Source organism: Hippichthys cyanospilos, chromosome 3 (assembly GCF_059441005.1).
Source record: "Hippichthys cyanospilos isolate Australia breed blue-spotted pipefish chromosome 3, RoL_Hcya_1.0, whole genome shotgun sequence".
Lineage (NCBI taxonomy): Eukaryota > Metazoa > Chordata > Actinopteri > Syngnathiformes > Syngnathidae > Hippichthys > Hippichthys cyanospilos.
This window is the reverse complement of record NC_142371.1, coordinates 28,738,729-28,766,135: the sequence shown is the minus strand read 5'-3', so window position 1 is coordinate 28,766,135 and position 27,407 is coordinate 28,738,729. Positions and strand designations below refer to the sequence as shown.

The following is a 27,407-nucleotide window of genomic DNA, read 5'->3' as shown; positions in this document are numbered from 1 at the left end:
CAGCTTGTTAGCTGCAACAAACACAACCAACAGAGAGAGAGAGGGGGGGGGGGGCGAGAGAGAGAGAGAGAGACACTTGGGGAACATGTATGCCTCCTTTAATTGATGCAGCTATGTCTTATCCACATTTGAACTGTTTGTGTTAATGTACAGTCAAAGAATTTGTGCAGTACAGTAATTACATGGTTATTCTCGAATACAAAAACATCACATAGACTTACTTCCACTGAAAATATTAAACAAAACCAGCATTTGTACAAACAAAAAGAATACAAAAAAAACTTGAAGTGATGGCGTACGAAGGCTCGAGCTTCCCTATGGAGGGGTTTCACGTCGCGTCATAAACCCGAAAGCTGCCATCTTGGAGGTACTAGGTCCCATATAACACAGCATGGGCACTACGTTTATCTGTAACATCGTTAGGAAAAAAGGTAAATTGTTGCCGTGTTTCGGGTTGCACAAATCGGGCAGGCCGAAAAAAACATTTAGACGATTACAGGCTTCCAATTGTGATCAAATATCAAGGAGAGGAATGCCAGAAATTATCGGGGGAAGGAGACGCCTGTGGTTGGCAAAGCTCAACCAGGATCTGAGAGGAGAAAATCGGGACAACATCCGAATTTGTTCCGCTCATTTTTTTTCAGTTAAGAAAATTTTGGGTGCAAGCAACTAAAAACAAAGTTTGTAATGCAATTATGACATTTTAATAGTAACTTGTAAAAACGTTTATTGCTTGTGGTGTTTTTCTGACTGTTTGCTTATTTTATTGCAAGGGACTTTGCTATGACATAAATAAAACTGATCTTGGCATATTTATTATTATCAAGCTACCACGTGTTGCATAAATGAGTTGTGTTGTTCTGATTCTTCGGAAAATGTTGCGTCTCCCTCACCCATCCGCACGCCATCTGGTAATAAGCCTCCAAACCTTTGTAGGATTTAAGATCTTCGGCTGTGTATGGGCTCGGTAAAAAAAAAAAAAAAAAAAAAAAAAAAGTAGTTGACTATATCTGGAAATGTAATTGTGGGAAGAATAGTCGGATCGTCGTTTATCCAGGATGAGTCAGCCGATAAACTGTAATGTTTCCACATACCGGGCCTTCTCTTGTGTTCTGAGTCCTTCAATGTATGCCTTCGCATCGGCGACAGGCTTTGCTAAGTTTTTTTTTCTTGACATTGATAATTTTGTTTCATCCGTCCAAGAAACACATGATGGCATTGCACTCCGTTTGTCGAGTCCCTCTATAATGGCGGCGCATCTGGGTTACTCCCCACAATGTGACGTCAGTGAGAACCCTCTATACATTTGCATAAACTGGATCACAGTCTATAGTCCACTCATCCTGTGACAGAAATGAGATTGATTCATCCCGAGCAGATATTAAATGAAATAACTCACAGGACGCCTTAACACACCTCATTCGTGTTGTCATAGATATGACCATTCCACATGCTGCTTTCATCTTGATCAGCCTTGATGCTTTTCCTTGAAGGTAGCCAAGAAAGGAATTAGATTTTGTTTTTTAATTGCTTATGGGAAATATTTCCATGATAAAGACTGAAATGAGAATTCGAACCTTGCTGACGCGACAGTGTGAAGGGATTCAGGTTTCGGAATAGGTACGTCTCTTGGTCTACCCCTGGTGGCAAAACAACAGTATGTCAGCCTTTTGAGTTCATCAGAATGGCAGGTTTGTACATTGCTTTGTCAATGAGAGCAAGCTAGATTCAACACTTTAGATTGCCAATCATTTTTTAAAGTAGTACAAACGTGTGTGAACTGACCAATATACACTAATCAAAACGTGTGAAGCCATATGAGTTCATCATAAACAGCATGTGCGCTAAGCTGCGCGGAGGCAGGTCAGACCTGATGTTGGTAATATGGCAAACCCATGCAAGAACAGATCTAAAAGAGGAAGGGCTGTGCTAGTGTAGAAGTGGTCACAACCAGCTTAAGTCATTGTTAATCAATACAGCTTCCATTTCTTTTAAATGTGCCATGCTAGTTGCACACCAGAACGTAACTACTGTACATATGTGCTGTGAAGTGGACACTTTGAAACCACCACACCTCCCTGATTAATCGTGTTTTCCCATAACAATTACGTCTAGTCATGAGTGGATGACTGAAAAAAAAAAGATTTGGAGAGTTTGATGTCCATTGTTCACATATTTCTGAATTAAATATGTAGCGCTTGACCAGTTTTGAAAATTTTGACAGTTTAACTTTCTTCCACAAAATTGTCACTTTTTCGACCTTGGTGTGGAGACTTTTGGGGCTGACTACTGCACATTTTTGGTGAACTACTTGAGTTGAAAGGTTGTCAGGGTTTATAGACTGTTATAGATGTTTGCATGTACTGTATATATTTAATACTGAGCATTTCAGATTGTCTTTATAATTTGCAAGAGTCACAATGAGTTCAGAATGAATAAAGTGAATATTTTCCAAAATGCACTTGCAGATGGGAAACATGGAAGCATGCTGCAATATTTGAAAATCTTAAATCGATGTTTTGACTTTTGGAGCATTCAATTTTCAAGGTTTCCTATAGTCTTGAGATAGCTTACCATTTTTTTATAATCACTACTAAAAGAATCACCAGCATCACAACAGCTCCAGCTGCAATAATCATATAAAAATGCAGCATATTGCCTGTAATTAAACAAAAAGCTGATGAAAAATTCAGAATTTATGTCATCTAACAAGTTAATTCAGATTATACACTTTCTTCCATACTTCGAACAGGTAAAGTGATATTGGCGCTGGTGCTGCCCATGGTGTTGTTAGCCACGCAGATGATGAACTCAGAAGAAGAAATCAAAGCTTGCAGTGTGCCGATAGTAATGGAATCATGTTGTTCTACGTTGGTTCTAGGAAGAACTGCGTCAGGCAGTAAGAAGTGGATCCTGCTGGGGGGTCTGGACTCTGCAATGCACACACACTTTACCATCTCCCCCTCGGAGGAGCAGGATGAGATGCTCTTAATCCCAGGGGCATCTATTAATAAAAAAAAAAAAAAAAAGTAGTGGTCGGGAGTGGCATTTTAACCCTTAAATACTGTTCATTTGTCATGCATACACCCCAAGATTGTTGTATTAAAACATATCCCTGTAAATAATTCTCCAACGTCAATAACAAAGAACTATACTACTAAACGTCAGGGACACTCAAGTCGCCAATCGCTATTGATTGAAAAGGGAGTATATGTAAATCTACATGACAGTTTCCAAGCGGCAAAAACTTAAATGAACTGGGAAAAAGAAGCTTAAATAAACGAACAGGTGTATAGAAAGAGATAAATAAATCAAACAAGCACAGGTTTATACAGCGGAGATCAAGGCTAACAGGACATGTTGATCAGTTAAACTTCCCGCAAGTAGTTATGTTTTTATATGCTATGATATTTGATCCCTAACTCTAAAGTACTCGCTGAAATCTCTAAAGAAATAACTATAAATTGTAGAGGTACTAACAAAGGGAACTCTGGTGTTTAACATAGTGAAATACATCCATCCATCCATATAAAAAAATCCATATGGTACTTTATATGTCAATTTCAATTCACTGAATGAAATCTGATTGGTTAAATATAATTAAAAAAAAGTTTATTGTTTACTTACATGTTACATCAAATTGCACAGGTGATGAAATAGCTTTTCCCATGATATTGATGGCGGTGCAGTACAGGGCGCCTGTGTGTCTGGACACATTTGCCAGGACAAAGACGCTGCCTTTGTGCAGCTCGCCACCGCTTTCATTATGCCACACGTAGCTGCTGGCAGGTGGGTTGGCGATGCAGCTGCACTTGAGACGTACGGCCTCGCCTTCCTGCACATTTGCTTTGTACTGAACGTCAACATTGAAAGGGGCATCTGTAGAAAAAAGTTCTCGGTCACCTCCATGACTAAGGTTCTTGTTTCCCAATTGCTCAGTTTAGATGGCCAGCACAAGAAAGAGTCCTGGTTTTTCCAAACGTCTTCCATTTATGAACAACGGAGACCCATGTGCTCATTGGGACCTTCAAAACAGCAAAATTGTTTTTGTGTCCCTCCCCGGATTTGTGCCTCAAGCCAAACTGTCCCGCAGGCCTAGACAATTCCTTCAACATCGTGCATGGTCAACCTTGTATAGACTGGTGTATGCCTTTCCAAATCATGTCTAATCAACTGAATTTACCACAGGTAAATTCTCACATTAAGATGGAGAATGATCTCAAGGATAATCAGTAGAAAAGGGATGCAACTGAGCTCAATTTTTAGCTTCGTGGCAATGGCTGTGAATGCTTATGTAAATGTGAGTTCTTCATTTACTATTTTTAATAAGTTAAAAAAAAAATCACATTGACAAAATGGGGTATTGTGTGGAAAAAGTAAAGTTCTTTGAATACTACAGTATTTGATTGGTGAACGGATTAACAACTACAAATTGCTTTGGGTGAGAGTTGAGAATAATTTTCATTAAAAACAAAAAAAGTCCAAAAGTTCCCAAAGTTTTGGGCACATTTTGACATTGAATATCTCAAAACCTATTACGGATGTAAAAATATGCCTGACATATGTATTCAAAAGCATTTCATCTCAAGTTTTACATGGATTTTTCAAAGCGCACCTTTGGGTCATATGGCACACATCAACACAAATTCAAGGACGCAAAATACCTTTTCGGGTTGCGTGAGCATCATTACTGAATTTAGAAAAAAAAAAAGTGAAAAAAATATATTAGCATTAGAAATTAATGTGGTTTTAAAATGGTACCAATTTCATCCTACGACAATTCATGAGGACTTGAAATGTGCCCGAGACTTCTAGATCACCATCTATATTCTTCATACATCGAAAAAAAAACGACGAAATGACTGAACATATAGAAGTTAAAATATTGAAACATGTACAATAAACATAGTTGGTTTGTAGCTTCCTCTTATGCACAATTTGACACATTTCATGTTTTTCCTACCCATCTATGGAATCTCCTGAGAATGACGCATGAAACGTCTGAGCTTAACACGAGTGTGCTGTTTGTGTGAGATGTTCACAGGGGAATGTCCGTAGATTATTTTAACTGCATTCGGGAATTTTTTTTTTTTTTTTTAGATCATAATGATGACTTCTATGATGAGAGACTGGTGGTATTAAGAAGTCCCCACTGAAATCCAAGGTACCAAATGTACTAAGCAGGTTATAATGCTGGCACTTCCATAGCAATATGCATTCTACTTACAGTTCACATTTATGATCTTGGATGCCACTTGTTGCTGCCCCCCCTTGAATGTGACGTGGCACTGCAAATGTGTGTCGTTATTAGCGTAGGCAGGATGTAAGGTCAACGTGGAAGTAGCTTCCCATTGGCCGTTCTCTAGGGGTTTTGACACATAATGTTGATGTCCAGAGTGACTCCAGAGGATGACAGGAGGAGAGGTGGGGCATGAGTGAATGACAGAACAGGAAGCAGTCACAAATTGATTTGCCAAGTTCTGCATCACCGTCAAATCGACAGGACTTACTTCACCTGGATGTAACAGAAAAATGGTTGGTTGTAATAATGAGTTGAAAAAAAACCTACCTAAAACGACATCAGAAAATCTGGCAGTGGTACAGAGTTACAACGTCATTTTCGTTTACAAAATGCACTTCCATCGCTAGCAAAGTTAGTCAGTTTGCATGACTGATTCTCAAGGGTCTAATAAGATTCAGTTGACATTGAAGTACATGGGAGCTCAAATTATTTATTTAGATCAAAAGATCCACGTAAAATAAACAGCAAAGCAGGTACAGAGTACGCTAAATCTTAGTCACAACTTACCTTCTAAAGGCTTTATTATGCCCCCACAACAATTCTCATCAATTCTCGACGAATGGGATAAAGTGACATCAAACCACAGGCGCAAGGAATGGCAACAGAACTGCGTCAGATTGTCAGCGGCTGCATGCAGGGTCATTTATATTTATTAAACTGCCTTTGAAACATAACCTAACATTCTTGATAGCTTTGAGCTTCAAGATCTTCTCGATAGCCGCTAATTTATGCTAGACTCTGCACTAAACGCAGACAACAGGTGCCATACAAAGCAGTCAGCATAGTGAAATTTTCTTTTAGTTCCTCGAATTGGTGATTGAATATCATTTCAGACCAATGTTGTTTTTGTTTACATCTGGAGTCACAACTCACTCCAGAAGCAACAGTTTGTGAAGTAGAAAGAGGAGTCCGTTTCACAAAAGCTGCTGGGAACAACTTTAAAATAAAAGCGTACCAAGGCATTCGTGTCTTTATATTATTTGTTATGGTAAGGTTTATTTTCAGTCAATATCTCGTCCCATCCTTGGTAATTACGCATGGTGTATATTTCATAGTAAAATAGCTAATATACAGTACTCACAAACTAACTACTGCTAATACTTACTACTATTAAGATAGCCAAGTCATTACTAAATAATAACAACATTTCTAAATACAGTGTGTATACACAATACTATCATACAGGTATGCTATAATTAAAAGGTTTATACTTACGTATCATTTGTATGGCGACTGTCTTTCGTAAGTAAGAGAACTTTTCAAAATTTTTCATTTCGACCCTGAAATGAAAAGGCCCCTTGTCGCTTTCTTCAAGAGGATCGATCTTCAGCGAGCAATCCTTCTGCCCGACGTCTCCCACCAGCTCAGTTCGACCTTGATACAACTCGTTTATCTTTGAGCCATTGGGATGATAGGTTAGGTGATGTTCTGCATCCAGCCAAATTCCGATGAGTTTGTTGATGGCCTTCTGTGGAGTTGGGTAGTTAAATGAGCAAGGAATCACCACACAGGATCCAGGGAGTCCGTTCACTGAAGATGGCACCTCAATTGTCCAGGAAGATGCCATTACACATATGACTGGAACGGAATGTAACACGCCAATGTAATTATTCAGTAATGAGGCTGAAACACGTAAATGAAGTGGTGATGCCATTACCTTCGGAGAAAAAGCAAAGAAATAACAGAGAACTATTTACAATATTCATTGTATCCTCTTGCGATGTGATTTACAAAGTCCCAGAGATGTTTAGGCTGTGGCACAAGTACAACCTCCCTAAATGTGACATGATGACTACAATATGCCAGCAGGAAGCAACACATGCAACCACGTGTGAAAAAAAGACAACTGCAAAGATGACTGAATCTTTATCTTAACTTTTACTGCACCTACCTTTTTGTTTTTGTCATAAAAAACCATCGTAGTAGTAATACTATTACTATTACTACTACGAATAGTTGTAGTAGTGAGTAATGCGTATGTTCCTCCTGTTTTCATTTTGCATAAAGTAACTCGAAGAAATGTAGACATTTTTGACTTCATTTAGGTTTTATTTGTGATTGCCAAATTATATCTTTTTAAGTGCCTGGGTGAACTTTGTTGGTATCGTCTCTACCTTTGTAAAAGGAAGATCTTTATTTTAGTCACCATGACTTCCCTATTTGTATTTTTATGCTTGCTTTGTGGATAATATTAATCATTGCCTTTGGTCAATGTATGGTATTACATTGTGGTTATGATACAGTACAATAATTATGTGTAGGTCTACCGAATCATTTTGTAATTCCTTATTTATTGTAAGTTTAGGCTTTATATGACGAGACATACATTAAGTAACAGATCCAATTTGATTTGAGGAAGATCATATATGTTTCATAGTGTGCCATCGTTTTTTAATTTTGCCGAATTTTGAATCTAACTAAAATTCTGAAACTTGTGGTTTAGTGGTGAGCCAAAGCCCGTAGAGTGGCCAGTGGAGACATCTGCCCTGGGGGCATCAGACTTCATATCAGACTTCATATTTATTCTTCACAATGACAAGGAAACACACACAAAAGTGTACACAGATACACACACATTTAAGGGAACATATATTGCTTATAACATATATTGCTGTGGTTGAAACTGATTTAAATTATTTAACATTTTGATCAGGTCATATTAAACCTTGTGGCATTACATCCCAAATTATGGAATCTCCTTTGTTGTTTTTTGTTGTTGTTGTTTTTTTAGGACAGCGTAAAAGAATCGATGGGAAAGAAAAACACTAGGGAGCTGAAAATTGTAGCATGTGATTAACACGTTACTTTTTAAAATGCAACAATATTTCTATGTGATTGCAGCATGACGTGTGAGATTTTGTTTGAAAAAATATCCATTGTCCAAATTTTGGACCATATAAAACCATTCCAATTGCAATTTTTGAGATGCATTACAATAGGGTATATGACCTGAATTTTCCTGCGATTTTTGCAACATTCCTTTGAGCGGCGGTCAAACTATGTCAGCAGACAGAAAATTCTTTGTTGACTTGTGTTTCACCTCAAGACAGTAGGTGGCGATAGAGACCAGTTAATGGCTATGTATTAAATGTCATCATCACGTCACAGACTACAAAGACAGACAATCGCATTTTTTTATTTTTTTGTGGGTGTAATACATTTATCCTACATATGAATGGATAGAACAAAAGCCACTGAACAATTTAAGTGGTTGAAAGAAAAAAAATCCTAAATAACTTGAAAAAAATGCAATAGTTTGCAAAGTGTGTGCACAAGGGTTAAACTTACATGATTGATGTAACTGTATGAATCAAATCAACTTAACAGTGGACATCTGAATTGATACATGCCAGCATGTAAGGTTCATCTCTGTGGCTTTACAACTATACCACCCCTTCAGAAAAAAAACTAAAAAGGTAATTGCTCTAAACTGCCCGTTAGCATTCAGATTTTTTTTGTGTGTAGTTTAATTATAACAAATTATGACTTATTCTTGTAAATTAAATTGTCTTAAAAGTAAGGTTATTTTCTTTCATTTGATGCATTCAACCTGAATCTTGTAAACATTTAAAATATACACCCTGTGTATCTCAATATATTAGAATGCGATATATAATAATAAAACACTGATATTTCAGTTTTATGTCTCACAAATGTCAAGACCAACGCTTGATAATATACGTGATACAGTGTTGTTGAAAACAGCAGCTCATTTTTAAATAATGTCTTTCAAACTGAGATGAATTCTCTACTAGCAGTACCTGAAGTCAGAGGTGTCATCACGACAGGATTTCCTCTTCTCACATGGTGCACAAAAGACAGGAAGGCCTTGCTCCTGGGTCATTTTGCTCCAAAACAAATGTTGAAGCAACAAATTATCATAACAATATATTAAAACACACAAAAAAGATGAAGCCCAGTTTTCCATTTTTGCGCTGCCTTTCCACTGAGGTCTCTCGTCCCGTTGATTTCCTGACAAAACTCCATTTCGGAACATCCCGTTGGTGACTGGAGCAAATCATGATTCCGCAACAAAAGCGGGGTTCAGAATTCCACTGCCGTTTGGATGACAAACGCCTTCTTCTTGAAGAGTTAAGTGGACATAACGAACGCTCTCGGTCAAATGCAATTTTTTCACAGAGTAGCTTTGCTTTTCTTTGATATTCCAGAGATCTTTTTCACTTTGGGTGAAGAAATCCTCCAGCTTGACGGTGTCTTCTTTGGGTCGCCCCCAAGATAGTCTCCTGGGATTTGGGGTGATGAAGCTGGAGGATGCCAGGTTACCCATCACAGGAAAAGTTCTTTATTTAAAAAAAAGAAGTATTAGTACAAAAATATGCACATTCAACAATGACATGTTCTAGGTCCTTACATATTCTTAATGTTCCAACGCTGAATCCGAAGTTGCTTCCCTCCCCATTTTAAGGTGTGTCTGCTATTAATCCTGTTTGAATGAGGGAATTTGATTTAATCATGGCAGGAACAATAAATCTTGATCACTGCTGATTAAAGGCTCTGAATAATTCAATTTCTATAGTAAAGACACAGTCAATCAATCACTCAAACAGGAGCACACAATCAGTTTTAAAAAGGAAATGTAGTCTATCGGTTAAGTTTGCTTTGCATGGGAAAATCTACTTTCGGGGAAGCTGGTTCATTTACAGCTGAAAGAAAATTTATAACAGGCCAAGTATGTTTGACATTTTGAAATGACTACATTTTGATGTACATTTTTTTTTTTTTACTTGTTTGTAAGAAGCAACATTTTGCATAATTTTAGAGAAAGTTGGCCAATTGGTGACCACGGATGAATTAAAAAAAATAAATTAGGGGGAAATTTTAATCTAATGGAGACACTGTTGCTTAAATTACATGTATGCTGTACTAAAATGAAAATGTGTATGACCTTTGGCCAATTATTGACACCACCTACTTATTTGCATCATTAGTTCTGGCTGCATTTTTTTTATATGATGAAACTCTTCTTTACATAGAAACAGTCTGGGGGTTTTCTCCTGTAGCTCATATGATCAGTTTGTCTGAAAGAAAATAGCACAATTCTATTTAAAGGAAAAAAAGTTTTTTTTTTTTTTTTTGCCACTTCCAATTGATTCGTCATCTAAACTGAAGCCTCCAGCAGGTAGGAAAGCAAAATTTTCTCTCACATTTAAAAAACTTGCATGCGTCTCATTTTTTAGTCATTACAGTTTCTAGTCAAATAAATATGTACAGTAAATGTTAAGTCGTTGCTAGATGTTTAAAATGAAAGGGACAGCAAGAAAATTGTTCAGGTTGAAATCGCTGAAGCAGAATGTCATTGACATTTTTATCATTATTAAAAATAATAATAATAATAATAATTGTCATATGAGTGCAATAAAAAAATACTACTACTCTTAAGAAGCGTATATTGCAAACCAAATATTTCGAATGTGATAATGTGTTTATTTTTTGCAGAAACTGTTGCAGCTGAATAAAATCATAAAAGTATGAATATCAAAAAAAGGCTGGTTGTGTTGTGTGCGCTGATAGCAGGTAACGGTGTCTTCTCCATTATATTCAGTATTTTACCTGTGAGAGCTATCAAGATCATTTTCAACATTTCTCTTTCAGCCTGCCCTAATGCTTACAGTGGTGAATGGGAGGCCAGGGTTGTCGAGCGCATTGACGCCCTGGTAACTTCCTGTGTTGTGTTTCCTTGCTCGTTCAGCCACCCGAAAGAGGAACTCCCCAGTTCCAGGCTCAGAGGAATCTGGCATCAGCAAGACAAACGTGATCATCGTATATACCATCAGGATGACACAAACGTCCTGACGAGCTTTCGGGGTCGCACTCGATTGTTGGGGCATTTGGGCCAAGGGAACTGCAGTTTGGAGATTACTCAAATTAAGGATTATGACAATGGGCCTTTCTGTTTCCGCATTGAATTGGCGCCAGTAGAAAATGATGCATACAATGCTGACAAATTCTCCTTTGTTGAAGATTGCGTCAAGTTGAAAATGTTACGTAAGTCAGCGAGGATTTCTAGATCTTTATTACCGATGGGTATAAATCGAGAATTCTAATTCCGTTCTATGGAACAGTGTGGGGCAAGTTATTTCAAAACTGTAATGCGTTATTTACGACTCATTCCTGTCATTTCAAAGTAATTAGTTACATTACAAGATTACTGTATTTGAAATGTAATGCATCACACTACTAATGCATTATATTTATATTACTCTCACCACCATAGCTGGAAATATGAATTCGATATTCTAAAATTTGCGTTAGCTTACCTTGTCATTATTGCTAGTTGCAACAGGAATCTTGCTGACAAGGTTTCCAAATACTGGTGAATCCACTGTGGAAGCATATCTCCTAACAAATCACCTAACCTCTTGAGGTGAAAGTGGCATCCCTCAGCGAGAGAGCGCAACCCTGTGTTTTCTTTTCGCTAACTAGACGTTACTATGTTTACGGAGTTTTTGGCAAGTTTGGGGGGAAAAAACCCACCACTTTCCGGCAAAAAATGCATTGTAATGCATTGTGTTACTCTCTTTTTGTCATGAGTGCAATATTACTGCTTCTGTGTGTAAAAAAATTACTCTACCGCGTTACAGCAAAAAGAAATGCATTACAGTAATTACATGACTTTTGTAATGCATTACTCACAACACTGCTATGGAATATAAAATACAGTATAGGATTCGGGCTTCTTGTGTAGATTTTGTGTGTTCTCCCCTGTTTCTGTGTGAGTTTTCTCCAGGTACAGTACTATGTTTTCTTCCCACACTCACAAAAACATGCATGGTAGGTATATTGGACACGCCATATTGCCCTTAGGTCTGTTTGTGAGAGTGATCCTTCATCCGTGTGCCCTGCAATCGGCTGGCAATCTACTGCACAAAGACAGCTGAGATAGGCACCAGCATGCCTGCAAACCCCGAGTGGACAAGTAGCTAAGAAAATGGATGGATGGAATATCATATTCATTTAAGCGGAATAAACCCCTCAAATTTAGAAAGGAAAAAATACGGTGCAATAACCATAACTAGTAAAAAAAACATGTTGCTTTTATCCGCAAGTAAATAACAGTACCTGATTCACCAGTGTGGTGGAAACTTTACTTCTATCCATCTCAAGGGGTGGCCATTTTGCCACATGCTGTTGAAAGACAAGGAAATCACAGTTGCTCAAGTATCTGGGAACAATCAATCCAGCACAACTTATGAATGACACATGACCCACAACACAAAACAGGTGATGTCATTTTCACTCGACAGCAAGTGGCAGGAAATTACAAAATGTGATAAGGAGGAAAACTGGTGGATTTTGCTGCTTGCTTAATTTAAATTATGTTATTTATAATTTTTTTTGTCAAACAGTGGTGTTATGTTGTGTGTAAAGTAGTGACATCCAGTTCAATTCTTTGCACAATTTTCTTGTATTGGTCACCTAATTATTGATGGTGAAGGAGAAAATGTGCTGTGTTTTAAAAGACAGGTCCACAACAAATTTTATGACATATATTTTAAATATACATAATTTTAATATGGATATATGTTTAAGAAAAAAATGACACTTCGGTTACTTGCACAAAACTCCTGTTAAAATATTCGGTAATTAGCAGGCATTTGCGTGAATATTTGAAGGGCCATGATTGGCTGATGTAATCGGCTGGATGATTAATCGTTCGGGCCATCGTTTTGACTTCATGTTAGCTTTAATCGATGGTTAAGATACCTCAGTCGATCAAAGCGAGTGTAGTCAAATGCCCGTCCCACATCACGTCAATATACTGTACAATTATGCTTTTTTTATAACTGATTTTTTTTCTCATGTAGCTGACCCTCCCAAACCCACATTGACCCATGCCAACATCCCATATGAAGGACGTCCCTACACCATCATCTGCTCAGTGACTTACACTTGCCCCACCCACACGCCCTCACTGAAGTGGAGCAGGGATAACCAACATGACGTCACCACGACGATCATCAAAGAAATTCACCCCGGTTTTTGGGAGGTTCAGTCCATTCTCATCATCATTCCCAATGCAAAGGACGACCACGATGAAGTCACTTGCGAGGCCACCTTTTACGGAGGGAGGTCATCCTCTGACAAGTTCACTCTTTTTGTCAAACGTGAGTTATTTCATGTCTTCTTCGAAATATTACAAGTAATTGGTTTGTCTGCAGTTTTATTTTGATATGGTGGATGTAAAAAAATTACTACTTTATCATGAAAACGTCAATCATTTGCATAAATTTGGTTAAAACATATTTTAAGTATAAATAGTATGCAGATTGTTCTGAGCAAAGCTTATGTTTTCAGGCACCAAAAAATATGACCACATCATCATTCCGACTGTAGTAACAGTTGGGATCATTGCACTTTTTGGAGGACTATTCATTGTAATAGTAAAAAAATACAAGTAAGACATTTTAGAAACATTTTTAAGGAATAGAGTGTTATCATTTTTAGCTTTTGTGCTTGTCAGCAAAGTGTGCGTGCTTTCTTTTCAAGGAAGCGCATTACAGAACTCCAAGAGCAATACAGGTGAGTGCTGATGAGAACCCATTAGTAGCTCTGCATTACAATTTTGAAAATTTCAAATGTTTCTGTCATCTAGCAAACGGTACAGGCTTTCAAGATTGTCTCGCAGGTGAGAGACTTTATCTTCGTTGTCCGTTGTCTATTTACATTTAACATAATTTATCCTATTTGCAGGACCCAAGCTAATCATTTGGAGCTTGGCCGAGCTAACCAAAGGCAAGCCGCATGCACGCACACACACATGCACAAACACACAATATTAAGCTTTAATATTAAGCTTTCACGTATAAACCACGGGGCATTCTTGTGTACAATCCCTACTGTGCAGAAAGGAAGTTCAGCTATTTATTTATTTTTATTTATAGGTATGCCTCATTTGAATAGTTTCTGTTCTCTCTTCCAAACTGCTGGTCCATTTGCGGCTGTTTTTTTTTTCTGACTTCTGAATTTGCAGGTGTACCAGTTCAGCTGTGAGCTGGTTTACAATGGAACTTTAATCCGTTCAATTACATTTCTTTTAGCTTTAATTTGAATTCAATTAAAATGCTCTGTTATTATTCACTACATGTTGTATTGCAGGAGGCTGAGAGAGAACATGATGCAAATGAATCATTCGTAAGTGACTTAAAAGCAAAGAAAGGTATATGAAAAAAATGGGTTCAACCTTAAATGTAACATATTGTGAATGTGATCCAAACAGGCCAAATACTTTCACACCTGGAGCTGGACAGAAGTTCTGGAAACCTCGTCTGCCATCTCCAAAAAGGTATCAACTTGCAGACGCAGTTTTTAGGCTAGGTGGAAAAGAATGAGAAAAGTGAATTATTCAAGGAGAGGGAGTGAAATGAATCTTTTTCCCAGTAATATTCCATCAAAAAAGTAGGAAAAATGTAATAATAATCAACAATCAATAATACAAAACTAGCTGCATTTGTTGTGCGGATGATGCTGGAATAGTATGGCGTAAGCTTGCTGTCACAGTACTACAAAAAAATAAATGAAAAAATACACTTCATACAGGCTTTTCTATAATAAAGTTGTCCAAGTCAAAATTTTTGTGCACCAAGGTTAAAACAACAAATTTTCGAGGATTAAGTTGGAATTTATGAGTTAGAAATGTAAAATAATAATACTAATTATAATAATAATTGTAATTTAAAACATATGTTCTATCTGGAATATTCCAACATTTTTTTTTAAAAATTATGACTTAGTTTGTATTTATTTTTTTTTTTCTGGTGGCGACCTAAACGCTCACTTAAAAGAGTGATAGTAATTGTTTCTAATGTTCTTTTTCTTTTCATCTTTTCGATGTTGACTAACAGCCAGCCCAGAACTTGCAAGAACAAACCAGTAAGAGCCTTACTCCCAATAATTCCACAAGCCTTAAAGACTCTCCTTTTTGACGGGAGCATCTTTTGACCTTTCACAGGATGTTTCCGATGCTGACGATTACGAGAACACAGGAGAGCTCAACATGTACAGGAACTTCTGAAGTTTAAAGCTCATAAACGTGTATTTACATTCCAGTGACATTGCTGTTTTCATCAATTGAAATATATGCAAAGCTATTAAATTTTTGGCATGTTATAATGTGTATTCGAGAACAACGACCTCAGCCAGGGGTGGGCAAACCTTTTGACTCGAAGGCCGCAAAGGGTTCTAGAATTTGACAAAAGGGCCAGGAGCAGATGGATTGAGTGTTTTGATTACGTAAACCTCATAAGAGAAAATAATGTGGGACATCTAGAAAACATGTGCTTGAATTGCAATAGAAAACTAACAAAAGCATTACAACAGTACAGTATGTATTTCACTACTTATGGAAATGACTCTCTTCCCGATTGAGAATTTCTTCAAGTTCAACATGCAAGATTAAAATTCTAGCAGTTGTATAAGTACACTGAAAAGCTTAAAGTCAAATGCATTTACATTTTAGGTTAATCCTGAATTGGACCTAACAATTTTTGAGTTGTGCAAGTTTCCTTTTTCACTCCACAATTGAAAGGACGTGTGTGGTGAGGGGACGATCACAACACTATCTCCATCACATGCATACACCAAAATAAGGACACCTCCCACTTTCCCTTCAGTTCTCACACCTGACACTTATTTCAAGATTCTGAGAAAAAGATGGCCATTCATTTTTATTTCCCTTTAAAGTCACGCAGCACATTCCCCAATCTGGCATCTGAATTATGCAATATTGTACTAAGGCGAAAAAAAGCTCCGGTAAGTATCAGAAATGTGCAAGCAGGTGCGGGAAGGCTGTTGCACATGTCGGTGGTGCAACACTGGTGGCTGGTGAACAGTTTTTAGCATGGCTTAATTTCTAGAAAAAAAAAAGTACTTTACTTATATATGGCCTGGTTTCTACAACTTGAAACTTAACAGCGGCATGGTAGAAAAGCTTATACTGTAGTTAAACAGGACAGGCCCAAAGTTTTAAGGCCACATCATCAAAGAGAGCAGTGACGCTACTAAAAGCAGGAAGCCTGCTCTTGGTCTACTGCCGCTGTTGCAGTAGTCGCCTTCGCAGCAGCTGATTTGGGTTCCAATGAGACCTTCCAGTTCTTCCGTCTTGGTGCACATCTGCTTGGAGGCACAGCCCTTCATGGTCGTCTTTTGGCCCTTGATGTCCACTGAGAGACAAAGTCGGACTTGTGAGTGTCCTGTGTCATATTTTGGGGAGTTGCACAGGTGGGTTACCTGTGGTTGAGATGCAGTGGTACTCGTTGCCTTGACATTCCACAGTTGCAGTGCACTGTCGCCCATTGCAGGTGAAGCATTTTCTCCCACTGGGCCTGCTCTTGCTGTAATCTGTAAAATAAAATATTCCAGTTGCGCTTTGACTCACTGACAGTTTGGTCGTTCTCACTTGACATTTTCATCTCACAACTGAAAGGTGTTGAGAGATGTTAAATAAAGAGTAAGAAAAAATCTGGTGTATGCAAATGCATGACCTGGTGCGGGAAGGCTGTTACACAGGTCTGTGGTGCAGCACTGGTTGGTGAGTACAGTCCTGCTCACTCCAAAATTGACGGAGGCTTGTGCACAATGTTCAGTGAAGCTGCAGCTTTTCCCATTGATGTCTGCAATAACGGACTCGCCTACACCAAGTAGCACAAGCCTTTAGAATTTCATCAAAAGCCATTGGCAGGTCGTGTCTGTTGAGCTGTACGTCTCTGAATACCACTACTGTCACATCTTGATTATAGAAACAACCAAAATGACTCGAATGTCACACGGAGCAGTCAATATCAATTTTTCGTAATTGATTATCCTAATAATCATTCTATTGGATAATCTTCCCCCATTTTTAAATGATATCCATGTATTTGTTTATTTAGGTAGTTCTTTTTACAAGTTTACTTGGGATGGATGTGAGTGAAATGAGTGGAAATAAATGTTATAATTGATTAACTTTTACACTTACAAAAATGTGCCAGAGCTAAACGGTTAGGCATTGCGAGTAGCATTAGCATGCTAGCAATTACCATATCAGGTCAACAAACACAAACCAGGATTTAGTTTCCACCTGACCAATGATAAAAATACATTACAAATGTAATAGTCTCACTTTACAGACATGCCATGAGTAAACCTAAGAGCTAAGCTGCATGTTAGCAACAACAAGGTCAGTGTGTTTAGACCACTAACTCACATACCTGAAAACATAATAATTCGGAGTGCACTACACTGTGTTGCCAGTGGGGGACATTCTTTTCTGGTCTCCATGCAGGTGGCTGAGCTTCCAGCCGCACACTCATAACACGTCAACGTGTAGGCTGGGCAACAGAAAAAAAAGAAAAAAAAAACTCAATATCTGTAGTAGGTTGGCAAACGCACACACATACAAACAAAAACTTGCCTTTAGGAAGGAGTAAAATCCCAAGGAGCAGCAGCAGCAGGTGATGCATTGTTCAATGGCATGCAAGTGAATTTTCATTGGATTTGTTTCGCCTTTATGTAGTCATCCTCTTCCAGAAGGAGGGTTTCAGTTACAGCCACTCCCATCCATGCTTCTCTTTACTTGAAAAACAATTTAAAACCCACCAGGAAACATTCCCATGCTAAAAATGCCCGCTATGCTCTATTGCACATGTATTGGTACGCAATCATTCGCAGCCTGATTTTTTTGTCGTCTTTCTAAACTAACCTACAGAAAACAAGATCCATTTAAGTGTCATTTTTGGTCATGCATCAAAGCCCTCAAAATTCATATACCATATGCTACAATAACCATCTTAAAAAATGTTAAAATATTCAGCTGATTCCGCGATGAACTGGCACAGAATCACATGAAAACAAAACTAGTGAAATGTGCCGGGCAGTTTTTGAGCCACATTTTTTTTTCTTTAATGCCATTATCACTTCACAATGATCTTGAAGTTTAATAACATTTCAGCAACCCACCACAAATATATTTTGCAGTGGCGACTACAACGTTGCACATGCAGACTGTGCAAAATAAGCAATAAAAATTCACCTCCTGTACACTAATGTGAAAGAAGCTGATACATAATCGATGTATAAGCTTATGCACGGTACTTTGTTGTAGCAAAGTATTTTTTAAACATAAATACATTTGAGTTGAGTTGAGCGACGTTCCAACTTTATTCAAACATCACATTCATGAAAAGCTTTTCCTTTGATATCAGAAAAGACTTGCTCAGGCTGTTCAAGCACAACAGTGCAGCCACACTGTCCTATGGGTCAGTAACGAACATTTCATCGTGTGGAGGCATGTCCACAAAACTGCTTTTCCCACTTTCCCACCAGTGCGGTGCAGGGTGCAGCTCCCACTGCTAAACTTCACTGATTCCCCTGGGAAAGAAGATACAGTTCAGGTAACGTGACAAGGAGCTCCAAACGGTCCACATTCCTGGGTGCTGTCATCTTTAGCCATCGGCAGCACATCTTTTCTTGCCTCAGGGCTGCAAACATCTCAAAAGTCGTGCATCCTGTTTCTGCCGACTTCTGTGGCCCACTGCTTTGGAAAAGCGTCGGGATTTCCATTCTAGCCCACCAAGCGGCTGTATTCGGAGAGAGCGGAGGATTTTTTGACGCCATCCCAGATTCGAGCGGCATAGTGAAACCTGAAGAGACGAAAAATGAGAATCGGTTAACATGTAAATAAGGCCTCTTGAACCTGAATACAACTCAAAAAGAATTCTGAAAATCAAATGAATCATTCTGGAGAAAGTGTGTGGGGAAGAATAAAGAATAAAGAATAAAGAATAAATTGCAAGATATTACCTAATGCAAATCTGGTCAATAAACACCTTCAAAGAGTAAACCGGAATAACGTCTTCATTCCTCAATGTTCTTCACACTTCCTCAATTTTGTTTTCTACTCAGGGAACCCTCTTCTCCAATTGGCTGACAAATTTCAATAAAAATATCCACCAATTTTTTCAAGCGGACCAAAACTGTGAGACATTTTTGCCAAAATTAGAGTCCTGTTTCAAATGCCGACACTTGGTCAAAAAACTCAACGAGCACAGATGGAGAATAACTGGCGAGAAAGGTAGCATGGGCAACAGATTACCTAATGTGCAACAGCAATGAATTGGTTTTGTATGTGTGTGATTCACAAATGTCTCATAATACATGTAACAGGGTTTACACACCAGTTTTTTTCAGTGAGGATGGTATGTGACAGCTGACAACGGGGCATGGCCATTATTTGGCTGCGCAGCTTGGAGACCATGGTGGCAAAGGAAGGGTGTCCCTTGTAACCCGGGAGCAAGGAGAAGAGGGGATATGTCATTGTGGAACCTAAACAAAGCACATTGATGAGCTACACACACAGAAAGCTGAGTTCTTAAGAAGACAGCCACCTTTATTTTTTCTGACCTGTTTTAGTGAGGTTATCCTCTCCGTCAGTGTCCTGCATGGGCAGCAGGAACATGTTGACTTCAGTTGTCATGTAGTTCTGGCTCAGGCCAGGAAAAATATTGCAGTCCAGCATGGAAAGTGAACCTTAAAACATGTTACATGAGGCGGCACTTGCCCATGATCAAAACTCATACAGTAGCATCTCTTGTGTGGAATGCCCTCGAGGTTGCACTATTCAGCTATCTATCCATTTATTTCCCCACTTTTGCATTTGTTCTTCTTGTACTAAAAGTAAGCTTTGACAAAGCACAGTAAATATAAAAAGGGAAGTTAACATACCTTTATATTTGAGGTGAGAGTGTGCCATTAATTTGTCCACCACCAAATGCATGTCCTTTAGATTCCTCGGGCAGAAGTCCTCGCGCCTGCTCTTATTCTGGAGGAACACTGGAAGCAAAAGTAGTGCAAGTTTTTTTTTTTTTTTTAATTAAATTAAATGCTATTGTATAGGTGGTGGGCACATAAGTAAGCAAGTCCCACCTATATGCGGATAGTACTCAGCGCCGTCCTCACTGCCAGATGAGCCCGAGCTGTCGTGGCTTGCAGACGGCGTGGAAGGTTTCAGCATTTCAGCCGTTTGAAGAAACCTAACACAAAAAAGACGGCGTATGCTTATATTTTTAAGAGTGATGTTAGAGCCAGCAACAACTTCCCTGCCGCCATGAGTATTAGATGCGTTGACCTACATTTGTAAACAAAACTGAAATGTGTGTTCTATGAAATAGAAATTATTCATTTATTCCTAATCGTGTATTCACTCCATTTCATAACATCTTTAGTCCAATCAGACTGTGGCCTCTGTGTGATGCCATGTCACCTTTCAGAATCTGTAAAACTGAAATTTAACCTATGTTATAAATGCGACAGTTTCTTTAATCTGATACGATCTGATCAAATTTGGCGTTTTTCAGGTCACTGTTTGATTGGTTAGAGCGAGCCAAGTCTGACTAACACAACACGACTGCAGCAATATGCAAACAGAAGGAATGGGTTCATTTAAAAAATCATCTCTGGTAAGTATAATGTACTTTACATGATGTTACATTTTGATCATGTTATTAGAGAAATACTGATTTTTAATTGATTCAAGCAGCACAGTTGCAAGTTGGATAGTGTTTTGTCTTAACAGCATTGATTTCTTGTTTTGTACATTTGCAACGTGACAGTGGTCATTGTTCTTATGAGCAGTCCACACTGACAGCACAGGTGTCAAATCCAAGGCTCTGCCACTCAATTTTAACATACCGGCATATAATACTCTAGTTCAAGCTTCAAGAAGCTTATTATTGTAATACTAATCCTTCTAGCTGGCATAATCTCTCTACACGGGAATTCTCAGTAGATAATTGCATTAATAATAGCACAAATTGATGCAATGCAAATTGTTCTCAACAAGCCTGGATTTGTCCACGTGCCTTCCTTTAGATCAACATTACTGAAGTTATGAAAGAGCAGAAGACAAATATCCTATCACTGTACAGGAAAAGATGCCCAACATTCCTGAGGGGAGACTTGGTAGGTTTGGAGTTATTGTCTCCCTGTCTATTCACTTTATTTTCTTTTTAAACACAGACACGTCTGGAATAAACAAGTGCCCACCTGTAGAGGTTTAAGTCAGTGAACCAGTCTTGAACCACAATGACCACATGGCACACCGTAAACAGGAAGGAGGCAATCTGAAGAGACTGTACAGAGGTTAACGGGAGGAAGTTCTCTTGTTAATTCAGAATGACCTCATTGTCTCCATTCACAGCTAATATTTTTAGCATTGGGTGGCCTCTAACCTGCATCTCCACATATGTGTAAGGCAGATTGTATTCCGGGGGCAACTTGCGATCGTTGTTGATGAGGTGGTCCAGGATAGAGGGACTGAGCATTGGCTGCAGAAATTAAACATTCTTTTTCAAAGCTTGTCACACTAAACCAGATAATACTATCCTTCCATTATTTTGATTCCCACCTGGGTGTCCAAGAAGATAATCCTCTCCTGCGTGATGAAGAAGTCAATTCCCGTGCTCTGGTTTCCTCCTCGCTCCTTAATTTCTTGAGTTTGGGCTCTGAATACGTAACCCCTGTGCACACAAACAACCAGGTTATTCCCAAGCATCAATGTTCAATAAGCTTTGCATTCAATGAAAAACATTTTGCCGGTGTGAAACCTAAAAAAAAAAACAACCATGCATTTTCTATCGCCATTATTGAAATATCTGACTAAAAATAAATGTGCTTATTTTTTTTCACTTCACTTGAATGGTAATTGAAGGCTGGTGTGTGGGAAAGCTTTTAATCCTGTGGTGACAGGAAGAGGGCATGGTGCCAAATTTGCAATTTGAAACCCTTTGCCACTGATCTCACCTGGGAAACTCTCACTTATACGGCTGAGTTTGTTTGTCTACATTTAAAGAAACCCACACCCAGGTTTGAAATGTTTTATTTCTTGCATGAATGCACTGTCATAAAAAATTGCTCTTTATCAGCACTACAGAGGTTACCCTGCAACTAACCGGGGTAAGCACCAGCAAGCCAGTGAACCGAGTGAGGATAAGCCACTTTCGATAATGGCCGGATAGCTACAACGCGCGGCTTGGTGGAAGAATGGTTGGCATGTTTGCCTTACAGTTCAGAGCCCCAAGTTCAAATCCAGCTCGCTCCCGCCTTCCTGTCTGGAGTTTACTTGTTCTTCCCGAGCCCGCGTGGGTTTTCTCCGAGCACTCCGGCTTCCTCCCACATTCCAAAAACATGCATGGCAGGTGCAATGGACATACTAGATTGTCCTTAGGTGTAGTTTGGTGCTCGAATGGTATTTTGTCGCTGTGTGTCCTGCGATTGGCTACCAAACAGTCCAGGGTGTCCCACGCCTGACTGCTGGGATAGCCACCAGCGAGCCAGCGACCCTAGTGAGGATAAGTGGCTCCAGATAATGAATGGATTGATGGCTGGATGGATAGCTACAATGTCCCTGTGTGTTAAAAAAGTGGACCCGCATGCCAAAAGTGTAACGGAGTCACATGTATTTTTCCATAACTTCCTGAAACCTAGCTTATTTGTGTCCACGGTAGTGGACATTTGATTTGGGGTTATATCATTTGATTGTGTGTTTGGGTGGGATACAATTAATTATGCTTTGCTGAGACAAACTGGACACAACAGTGGACATAAATAAATGGGCTAGGTGACTGGGTCCCAGGAGGAAATGTTAAAAAAGTTCCAACCTCTGTCATTCACCACTTTAATTCACAAATAATTAATATTTTATATCAACAAACTTAATCTCAAATTTAAGTTTCTCTTCACTCTTTAAGCCCTAAAGAAAAAAAAATGATAATGATGGCAACTAGTTTTTCTAACCCTAACGTGCTTTGTTCCTTAGGCAAACTAGTTGTTTATGTTGTCTTTTGATGGCTGGATTTGATGCCACTGTTTTTACAATTAAAGCTATTTACTGACATCCACTGCATAAAACTGTCAGGTCACACACTGCTGATTGCAGGTCACATCCATGTGGTGGAACCAACATAGGAATTAAAGTTAAGTGATTTCATTTTTCTTCTGTTTCCAGCCCAACCTTGGCGTGTCCTGACCAAACATGAATATCATCAAGCATCACTTATGATGTGTGTTCTTTACCTTTGGTCTTCTTCAGGCGTGTTTGCAGATAGCAGAGACATGACAGTCGATTTTCCAGTTCCCTGCAGGCCAATGACGCCAACCACCAGCATATCAGTTTGGTCTCGTAAGTACTGCAGAACAGTATACAACATACTGTATAAACTACTGAAAGCTTAAGCATGAAAGGCAAGTCTATGCACTGACTTCACCTCCATGGCACTGTCACACCAGTTCATCTGCTCGTCCACTAGCTTGATGCTGTGCTTCATCTTCTCTGGCGGGATAAGTTTAGACTGGCCAACCAAGGCTGCATTCAAATGAATACATTATTGATTCATTTAAAAATTTTCTCTGTATTTTTAAAGTGAAATCAATTTTAACTCACGATCTACAGCGCTGCTTGTTGCAGAGGCACTCATTCCTCGGTTCTGGATCTGGTAAACGGGCTGGGTTGGTCGTTGGCCTTCCCTCTCCACCTTGGAGGGCCCAGTACCTGAAGTCTGAGGTATCGGTTCTGGAGGAGGTGCTGTCTTTCCTGTGTCATCCCGAGCCTTCATGAGCATGATTGGCTTGTCAAGAACTGGAGCGCTGCTGACAGGTGCGTTCTGTAATGGCTTGGCCTTCAAAAGTGTTCAAAAAAGAATTACTCACATTCAAACATTCATTCAAAATTTATCTTAAGATTACAAATGCGACTGGTAAATTTGCACAGGAATAATTTGTCACAAGAGGGCCTGCTAAGGTACTGCAAAACTTTTTCATTTGATTATTTTACATTAATGACCAAGCTATTGTGAGTCAGAGCAAAGATTACTACTGCCAAGTTAGACTAGCAAAACAAGTATTGCATTTGATAGTTACGTTAATTGCACCTTCTGGCATCTATTGAAATAATGTTTAATGTGTGCGCCTTTACAAAAATATATTGAAAATACCAATAATGATTGCACTCTGTGAAACTATCATTCTACTACATCCTATTTATTGTTCATGTTTAACGTGCACAAATCAAAGAAGCGCTCCCAATTTTGTTTTATACATGCTGTACAATGACAATAAAAGACATTCTATTTTATTCTAATACACGTGGCATGTGCAAAGATAAGTTATTTTTAGCCTTCAAAACTTTTTTGGACATATTAAGTGACACTAGAGAGAAATATACTTGTGGTAAAGTAGTTAATGTGTGAATAGTTCAAATACCCTCTCCCCGGGAGGCTTCGCCAGAATGATGGGAGTCTTCTGAATCTGGGGACCTGGTGGTTCCTCACTTCCATCCTTAAAATAAATCAATCGTTTCAGTTAAGAGGGCAGTGAAGCGGACGCCCGAATAATCGGTGTTTCTGTGAAGCGTTACCCTTCGTTCCCGTGGTAGGTATTCTCGATCCCGACTAGGGCCGGACAGGTTTTGTCCCGGAGGTCCGATGTCTCTTTCGCCACGACGTCGCCTTCTCCTGCGTCCCGGTCCATATAAGCCAGGCTGGCTGTGGCCCGATTCTGACATGTTTGTCACGCAGTTCACGGTAATCAATAATTACATACAAATAGCCAGTGATTGAAATGTCCAGTTTTTGGGACACTAGGAAGCGCTGCCCGATTCACACAGAAACAAAATCAGGACTTTGTGTCCCCCCGAATTGTATCGACAAGAACAAACCTTATTCTCGTCGAACATATTCATAACATATCACGATTGTCTCTCGGAATGTTATACGGGTAAAAAAAAAACAGCGCCAGTCAATAAACACAAACAATGCCAGCGTTCTGATGTAGGTTTTGAAATTAATTTAGGAGTAAAGATCTTTGGATCGAACGCGTTGCTTGTTAGTAAACACAATTATCTCCAGCCTCTTGATATTTTTCTGTCTTAGACGTTCAATGCCGATGTGTCCATGAATCTTGACGTTATGAAACAGTTTGGAACACTAGTAGTTCCGACACATTTGATTTGTTTTCGTACTGTAATATTTTCACTTGAACAACAGAAAATATAATTCATATGAATAGAATATTATTTTTTTTCTTAACATGTCATTGTCAATTCGTCTTATAAACGCCTCGTTCGCTTAATGAACTTGTACCGTCTGTGACGGTGCATTCTGGGAACAGGAAACGGCTGCATTATTGTTCCGGTTGTAAGAGTGCCGCCGTCATCTACTTCGCTGTCATCAAATGAAGAAATGTAAGAATGTGTTTTTCCTTTATTAGTGTGGGTAGCTTCATAGAAGCACGTTCATCAGATATTTAATCGTCCCGAGCACAAAATGGATACATACGCCATTTAATTCCAGATAAATTCCCCGGCTGCACCTTATTTAGCTAAGTGTGAGTCGAGTTGTCTACAATAATGGAAACATTTGAACCAACCAATACACTTGTCTCCAACGGGGTTTTATGTTAGCTGTTGTCTGTAAATGACAGTTATACGTACTATTATTTCTGTCGCAATACTGTGCTCAGTATTACATAAAGACGTGTTTATTTTTATCTCAAAGAAATGCGCATTGTGTAAAATGCAAGCATCACAGTGTGTGCGTTTTTCACTGCAATTTTGTTATCAAGACAAAGATTTGTTATCAAATAATTCAACACAATAGGATGCCGAAACTAGAATTTTTGTTGCCTGACTCGCATTGCTACGGTGGCTGAGAGGGATTACAATTTCTAAAGTGGCATCACATGCATAAGCCACTACGCAACGTCGTTTAACTTACTGTACAATCGAAATGTTCTGTGTAATACATTCAGGTTATCGTGGTTTCCTGCCGGCTAAACAAATAATAAGCAGTGTTGTGCTAGTTACTTCAGAACTGTAGTGCATTTTTTATTATTTATTACTGTCATTTCAAAGTAATTAGTTACATTACAATATTACTGTATTTGAAATGTAATGCATTACACTACTACTGCTTTACTTTTATACTACTCTCATCACCATAACTGGAAATATAGATTTGCCATTCTATATGGAGCCCATTACGCTCATTACACATCAAGTGGAAGGTTGGTTTACTGCACAATTTTAGTGTTAGTATTCAAATTTAAGATCAGTCAGCTAGGTTAAGGACAAACATTTAAATGGTTTCGTGAGGCTAAAGTTAGCAGCTAACCTACATCATCGTTATTGTGTTTAGTGTACTGTTTAACATAACTTTTGGTTTGCTTCATCTTGATACAATTTGACCAGAACTATTTATAGACTATTATTAATATCAATTGTACAGTGAAAATTAGCGTTACTTTATCCTTGTCATTATTGCTGGTTGGGACAGGGATCTTGCTGACAAGGTTTTAAAATGCTGGTGAATCCACTGTGGAAAGCGGAAAGCATAACGTCTACGTACAACATGCTCCACCACGAGTCTCCTCTTGAGGTCGAAGTGGCATCCCTGAGCATGCTGATGTTGCCTGCTTTGTTTTATACCCACTCTCAATCATCTGTGTGTTTTGTTTTTGCTAACTTAAGGTTACTAAGGCACCGTTCTAAATGGTTCATCAAATTACTGGTGCTATTTTGCAAAGTGGACAGCTCTTTAGGTATTACAAACAAAGTGCACTTAACTATTATATTATTCTTGTCCTTATTTCTGATTAATTGAAAGTAATGGACACAAGTCCATTACAAGTCCATTGTCCATCTATTGTTCATATCCAGCCTGTGGTCTGCTGCGACCACAGTCATCTCTGCTGTTAGTAGTCACTAACAACAGCAAGTAAACATCTATTGTCCATCTATTGTTCATATCCAGCCTGTGGTCTGCTGCGACCACAGTCATCTCTGCTGTTAGTAGTCACTAACAACAGCAAGTAAACATTAAACCCCAGACTTTTCTCCTCCGATCTCACTGTGTTTTTGGCGCGTTTGGGAGAAAAAAAACCCACCACTTTTTACGCATTCATTGCATTACTCTCATTTGTACAGAGTAAAATAGTGAAAGGAAGCTGTGGAAATTTCCCGGTCATCTATGACTAAGTCACTTTTGTATTGTCATTAATCATCAATTTGGTTGTGCCTTGTTTTAGTTTAGTTTTTATTCATTTTAATATTAGTTTTACT

At 38.7% G+C, this 27,407-nt stretch overlaps 5 protein-coding genes across 5 annotated transcripts in view; 2 read left to right on the top strand and 3 right to left on the bottom strand.

The window, feature by feature from the left end:
* Positions 1 to 102: 102 nt before the first annotated feature.
* On the bottom strand, positions 103 to 7,008 carry LOC148426719 (sialic acid-binding Ig-like lectin 14). The gene is made up of 9 exons (XM_088411112.1): positions 6,960 to 7,008; positions 6,518 to 6,880; positions 5,228 to 5,515; positions 3,628 to 3,879; positions 2,744 to 3,004; positions 2,575 to 2,659; positions 1,578 to 1,640; positions 1,417 to 1,486; positions 103 to 1,343 (listed from the first exon to the last, which is right to left on the bottom strand). Exons 1-9 carry the CDS (start codon positions 7,006 to 7,008, stop codon positions 1,299 to 1,301), a joined length of 1,476 nt encoding a protein of 491 aa, XP_088267238.1. The 3' UTR covers positions 103 to 1,298.
* Positions 7,009 to 10,311: 3,303 nt separating this feature from the next.
* On the top strand, positions 10,312 to 15,673 carry LOC148426718 (sialic acid-binding Ig-like lectin 13). The gene is made up of 12 exons (XM_088410667.1): positions 10,312 to 10,442; positions 10,760 to 10,837; positions 10,916 to 11,308; positions 13,129 to 13,428; positions 13,619 to 13,718; positions 13,811 to 13,843; positions 13,917 to 13,949; positions 14,015 to 14,056; positions 14,420 to 14,455; positions 14,541 to 14,606; positions 15,166 to 15,193; positions 15,273 to 15,673. The coding sequence occupies exons 2-12, from the start codon at positions 10,792 to 10,794 to the stop codon at positions 15,333 to 15,335; spliced, it is 1,140 nt and encodes a 379-aa protein (XP_088266793.1). The 5' UTR covers positions 10,312 to 10,442; positions 10,760 to 10,791; the 3' UTR covers positions 15,336 to 15,673.
* Positions 15,674 to 15,960: 287 nt separating this feature from the next.
* Positions 15,961 to 17,958, bottom strand: LOC148426717 (uncharacterized). Its single transcript, XM_088410668.1, has 5 exons — positions 17,712 to 17,958; positions 17,509 to 17,628; positions 16,804 to 16,950; positions 16,550 to 16,660; positions 15,961 to 16,482 (listed from the first exon to the last, which is right to left on the bottom strand). The coding sequence occupies exons 1-5, from the start codon at positions 17,758 to 17,760 to the stop codon at positions 16,286 to 16,288; spliced, it is 624 nt and encodes a 207-aa protein (XP_088266794.1). The 5' UTR covers positions 17,761 to 17,958; the 3' UTR covers positions 15,961 to 16,285.
* Positions 17,959 to 18,438: 480 nt separating this feature from the next.
* On the bottom strand, positions 18,439 to 25,394 carry LOC148426716 (nonsense-mediated mRNA decay factor SMG9-like). Its single transcript, XM_088410733.1, has 13 exons — positions 24,708 to 25,394; positions 24,554 to 24,628; positions 23,736 to 23,970; positions 23,560 to 23,657; positions 23,369 to 23,481; positions 21,702 to 21,813; positions 21,526 to 21,621; positions 21,341 to 21,426; positions 20,222 to 20,328; positions 20,021 to 20,128; positions 19,700 to 19,825; positions 19,474 to 19,621; positions 18,439 to 18,939 (listed from the first exon to the last, which is right to left on the bottom strand). The coding sequence occupies exons 1-13, from the start codon at positions 24,852 to 24,854 to the stop codon at positions 18,861 to 18,863; spliced, it is 1,530 nt and encodes a 509-aa protein (XP_088266859.1). The 5' UTR covers positions 24,855 to 25,394; the 3' UTR covers positions 18,439 to 18,860.
* A 64-nt stretch (positions 25,395 to 25,458) lies between these two features.
* Positions 25,459 to 27,407, top strand: part of LOC148426715 (uncharacterized) — a 5,713-nt gene continuing 3,764 nt past the window's right edge. Inside the window, exon 1 of the mRNA XM_088411527.1 lies at positions 25,459 to 25,532. The gene's annotated coding sequence lies outside the window, so the exon portion shown is untranslated. The remainder of the gene's footprint in view (positions 25,533 to 27,407) is intronic.

Excerpts from the sequence above, each read along its gene's own strand:
- LOC148426719 (XM_088411112.1), bottom strand. The coding sequence starts at position 7,008 with ATGAATATTGTAAATAGTTCTCTGTTATTTCTTTGCTTTTTCTCCGAA. Across the intron at positions 5,516-6,517 it reads AGTCGCCATACAAATGATAC|GTGAAGTAAGTCCTGTCGAT; the intron begins GTAAGTATAAAC and ends TGTTACATCCAG. Across the intron at positions 3,005-3,627 it reads TGTGCAATTTGATGTAACAT|ATGCCCCTGGGATTAAGAGC; the intron begins GTAAGTAAACAA and ends TTTTATTAATAG.
- LOC148426718 (XM_088410667.1), top strand. The coding sequence starts at position 10,792 with ATGAATATCAAAAAAAGGCTGGTTGTGTTGTGTGCGCTGATAGCAG. Across the intron at positions 13,429-13,618 it reads GTTCACTCTTTTTGTCAAAC|GCACCAAAAAATATGACCAC; the intron begins GTGAGTTATTTC and ends TTATGTTTTCAG. Across the intron at positions 14,456-14,540 it reads ATGATGCAAATGAATCATTC|GCCAAATACTTTCACACCTG; the intron begins GTAAGTGACTTA and ends TGATCCAAACAG.
- LOC148426717 (XM_088410668.1), bottom strand. The coding sequence starts at position 17,760 with ATGCATCACCTGCTGCTGCTGCTCCTTGGGATTTTACTCCTTCCTAAA. Across the intron at positions 16,951-17,508 it reads CCGAATTATTATGTTTTCAG|GCGAGTCCGTTATTGCAGAC; the intron begins GTATGTGAGTTA and ends TACTTGGTGTAG. Across the intron at positions 16,661-16,803 it reads TAACAGCCTTCCCGCACCAG|ATTACAGCAAGAGCAGGCCC; the intron begins GTCATGCATTTG and ends TTTATTTTACAG.
- LOC148426716 (XM_088410733.1), bottom strand. The coding sequence starts at position 24,854 with ATGTCAGAATCGGGCCACAGCCAGCCTGGCTTATATGGACCGGGACGC. Across the intron at positions 23,971-24,553 it reads CGAAGCCTCCCGGGGAGAGG|GCCAAGCCATTACAGAACGC; the intron begins GTATTTGAACTA and ends ACACTTTTGAAG. Across the intron at positions 19,826-20,020 it reads CTCTCACCTCAAATATAAAG|GTTCACTTTCCATGCTGGAC; the intron begins GTATGTTAACTT and ends ACATGTTTTAAG.